The 3328-nt window shown below is 35.0% G+C and overlaps 1 protein-coding gene across 2 annotated transcripts; it reads right to left on the minus strand.

Annotated features, from left to right (window-relative positions):
* Positions 1-283: 283 nt before the first annotated feature.
* LOC115721855 (small ribosomal subunit protein uS19x) lies at positions 284-2268 on the minus strand. 2 transcript variants are annotated; one of them, XM_030650944.2, is made up of 4 exons: positions 1944-2268; positions 1700-1848; positions 1537-1594; positions 284-728 (listed from the first exon to the last, which is right to left on the minus strand). In XM_030650944.2, the coding sequence occupies exons 1-4, from the start codon at positions 1944-1946 to the stop codon at positions 480-482; spliced, it is 459 nt and encodes a 152-aa protein (XP_030506804.1). In that variant the 5' UTR covers positions 1947-2268; the 3' UTR covers positions 284-479. The 2 variants fall into 2 exon arrangements, with proteins under 2 accessions (XP_030506804.1, XP_030506803.1); XM_030650943.2 differs by lacking the exon at positions 1944-2268 and having other exon boundaries at positions 1700-1857.
* Positions 2269-3328: the final 1060 nt, after the last annotated feature.

Raw genomic sequence — 3328 nt, forward strand, 5'->3', positions numbered from 1 at the left:
TAAGTTCAACGCCGCAGATGCGGTTGAGATTACTGTTGACATAATTTGTGCAATGTGTTGTAGGAAGCAATGGCATCTTTATTAATGTTTTAATGGATGTTGCAGTAAATTTCCAATATCAAAACAACCCAAAGGCTTGAATTTACTGTTACTTTGATGTACTTTTAGGAAAACTTATTGATCAAACAATTAGTTCAATTGTTCACAACAAATAAAAACTGTCAATTTACCAGATTGTGTGACAATTTTAATCAAGTAATCGTTTCTTAATTCTTCAGCTGTATTCAACGGAAAGAAAAATATAATTTTCATTAAAAAAAAGTATAAGGTAAAAAAGGATACTTCCAATATTTAGGCCATGATCAGAGACTAAAGAGCAAAATTAATGGTATTCAAAATCTTTTAAACAACAGAAAAGGGAAACAAAAATTCATGTAAGTCTTCAAAACAAAAATACTGAATATGCAAACTGGCAGCCTTCACTTGAGAGGAATGAACCTAGACGAATGGGTAGCACCGATACCTGGTCTACCGTGCTTGACAGGCTTGTATGAGATGGAAAACTCAGCAAGGTAGTGTCCAATCATCTCAGGTTTGATCTCGACCTGGTTGAAGGTCTTGCCATTGTACACACCGATGATGCTTCCGATCATCTCTGGTACGATAATCATGTTACGGAGGTGAGTTCTAACTGGTTCTGGCTTCTCACCAGCCGGGGCTTCCCTTTTCTGCATGCAGATAAATTTGTCAAGGAAAAATACAACAGAATTCAGTTCATATTAAACATTACAAGGAATGCATGTTCCTTTAACAAAATATAGCACATTAACTTCCATTTAACCATATATAATTTGAGCTATAATCACAAAAAAAGAAGTAAAAAATGAGTTCGACCAAATTTTCATTTGCCCCTGACAGTTCGACTAGGAGACCTACCAGTGCCAGTGGCACCAAGTTTTAGGGTATAAGGGGATTCAAACCTTGAAACATCTACCAGTAATTGCCAATATTTCTCCTCACAACTAGATTAACCCTTGATTTTGACCAATAACTTTTTATAATGCCAACAACACTTGCTCATACACTGAATAATGTATTGTGAAATTTCAAATTACCACTCCCCATCTAATGTAATACACTGAAACTAAAATAAGCATATCTAACTAAGAGTACTACACATTTTTTCTCTCTTAAGTTTCCACCATCAATCACAAGGTAAATATATAAATCATTATCCATTCAAGCAGAGGACTTAACATATTTCGGAAAAGCTAACCAAAGTTCAAACCTTCATACGAAGACATACCTTATACTCCATAAAATACAAAACACAAGGCAAAAACAAAAATATACTCCTTAGAAAAAAATCACTCCAAATTTAAATTCAACATATAACACACTACTGTTATAACACTACCACACTTTCAACTAAAATTCAATGTACAAAGCTGGTAAATCTGTTTAACGAAACTGGTTACTTCGATAAAAAAACAGTGAATTACAGAGTTAGAAAGAAATGAATTCAAAAAATCATACCGCCTTCCGGAGCTTCTTGATCAAAGCCATTGGCTTACGCTTCAAACCTCTCTGGAACCTAACATAATTACCACCCATAAGTTTTAAATTTATTACACATTCTTTCTAATACAATAATTAAAAAAACAACAGAAACAAAACAATTTCTGGACTGAAGAATTACCTTCTGCGAGCACGAGCAGTGAAAAGCTTGACAAGCTCATCGGTAGACATGTCAAGGAGAGCATCCAAATCAACTCCCCTGAAAGAGAACTTCTTGAACGTTCTCTTCTTCGGAACTCCTGCAACAGCAACATCAGCTTCAACTTCGGCCTGAAACATCAGGACATAGCAACAATGTTAGAATTTGTAATGAAAGCAAAAACGAAATAAAGATGAAAGCTTTTCAAATTGCAATGATAACCCACCATGATTGCAGAAGCTACTCTCGGAACCTAAATTCTAAGTTGAAGACGACGGAGCGACGACCCTGCCTGAGATTTGTCCTTACCTCCGGCGAATGCAACGGCGTGTAAGACCGGCGAAGAAGATCGTCACTGGCCTGAGAAGGGTGTTCGCACGCCTCGGAGAGAATGGATAGAGAAAAATGATAGTGAAAGGAAGGGAGGGAGGCGGCACATTGTAGTGTGCTGTGTTGTTATGTACGTGCCTAGTTAGGGTTTGGTAAAAGAGAAGGGCATTTTACAAAAATACTGGATTTAGGGTAATACTTTTTAATTTTACTGCCACACGACACAAATTACATTTATATTGTCCTCTTTTTTTTTTTTTTTTTTTTTCTTTTATACTGTAAATACAACAAAAAAAAGTATGAGGCCTCCATCTTTCTCAACCACAAACAGAATAACAATACCAGAACAGTCGGAAACAACCATTAATTCTGACAAGATTGAGCAAAAACATGAAAATTGACGTACGTTAAATAAATAATCATGGCAAAACAATTGTAAAACAACACTAAAACAATCAAACAAAACAAAAGACCGCATGAATTTTTTTTCTCTTAATTATTGAGGAAATTACATTTATTATGACACTTTTAAGTTTAACTAATTTATATGATATATATATTTTTTTATTTTTAGGTATTTTTATAGTATTTGATATGTCATATATATGTAAATTAGGTTTTCAAATCTCATATTTAATGTTTTTATTTGTATAGGTAGTTTTATTTGTCACTCGTACCAAAAAAGTCGCCAGAATTTGCTGTTAGTGCCGGAAAAATCATTGGAGTAGCTGTCGGTGCCGGAAAAGTAGTTGCAGTTGCTGCCGATGCCAAAAAATTCATCAGAATTGGCATTGTCGCTGAAAAAATCACCAAGAAATTGGTTTCTTGATGAAGAAATTGGTTTCTTGATGAAGAAACTGGTTTCTTGATAAATAAATCACTTTCTTGGTATTTTTCCAGTGAATGCCAATTGTGACGACTTTTCTGACACTGACAGCTACTTTGACGACTTTTCCAACACCAACAGCAAACTTCGGAAAAGTCATTAGAATTAGCATATTCCCTGGAAAAATTACCAAGAAACTAGTTTCTTGATGAAGAAACCAGATGAAAAAACCAGTTTCTTGGTAATTTTTCCGACGATAATGCTAATTTTGACAATTTTTATGGCGTCAGCAGCAACTCCGATGACTTTTCCGACACCGGTAGCTACTCCGGGGACTTTTATAGTACTGACAACAAACTCTAGAAAATTTGTCGGAATTGGCATTGTCGCCGGAAAAATTACCAGAAAAATCACCAAGAAAAATTACCAGAAAAATCACCAAGAAACTTTTTTCG

Source organism: Cannabis sativa, chromosome 9 (genome assembly GCF_029168945.1).
Source record: "Cannabis sativa cultivar Pink pepper isolate KNU-18-1 chromosome 9, ASM2916894v1, whole genome shotgun sequence".
In the NCBI taxonomy this organism is placed as follows: Eukaryota; Viridiplantae; Streptophyta; class Magnoliopsida; order Rosales; family Cannabaceae; genus Cannabis; species Cannabis sativa.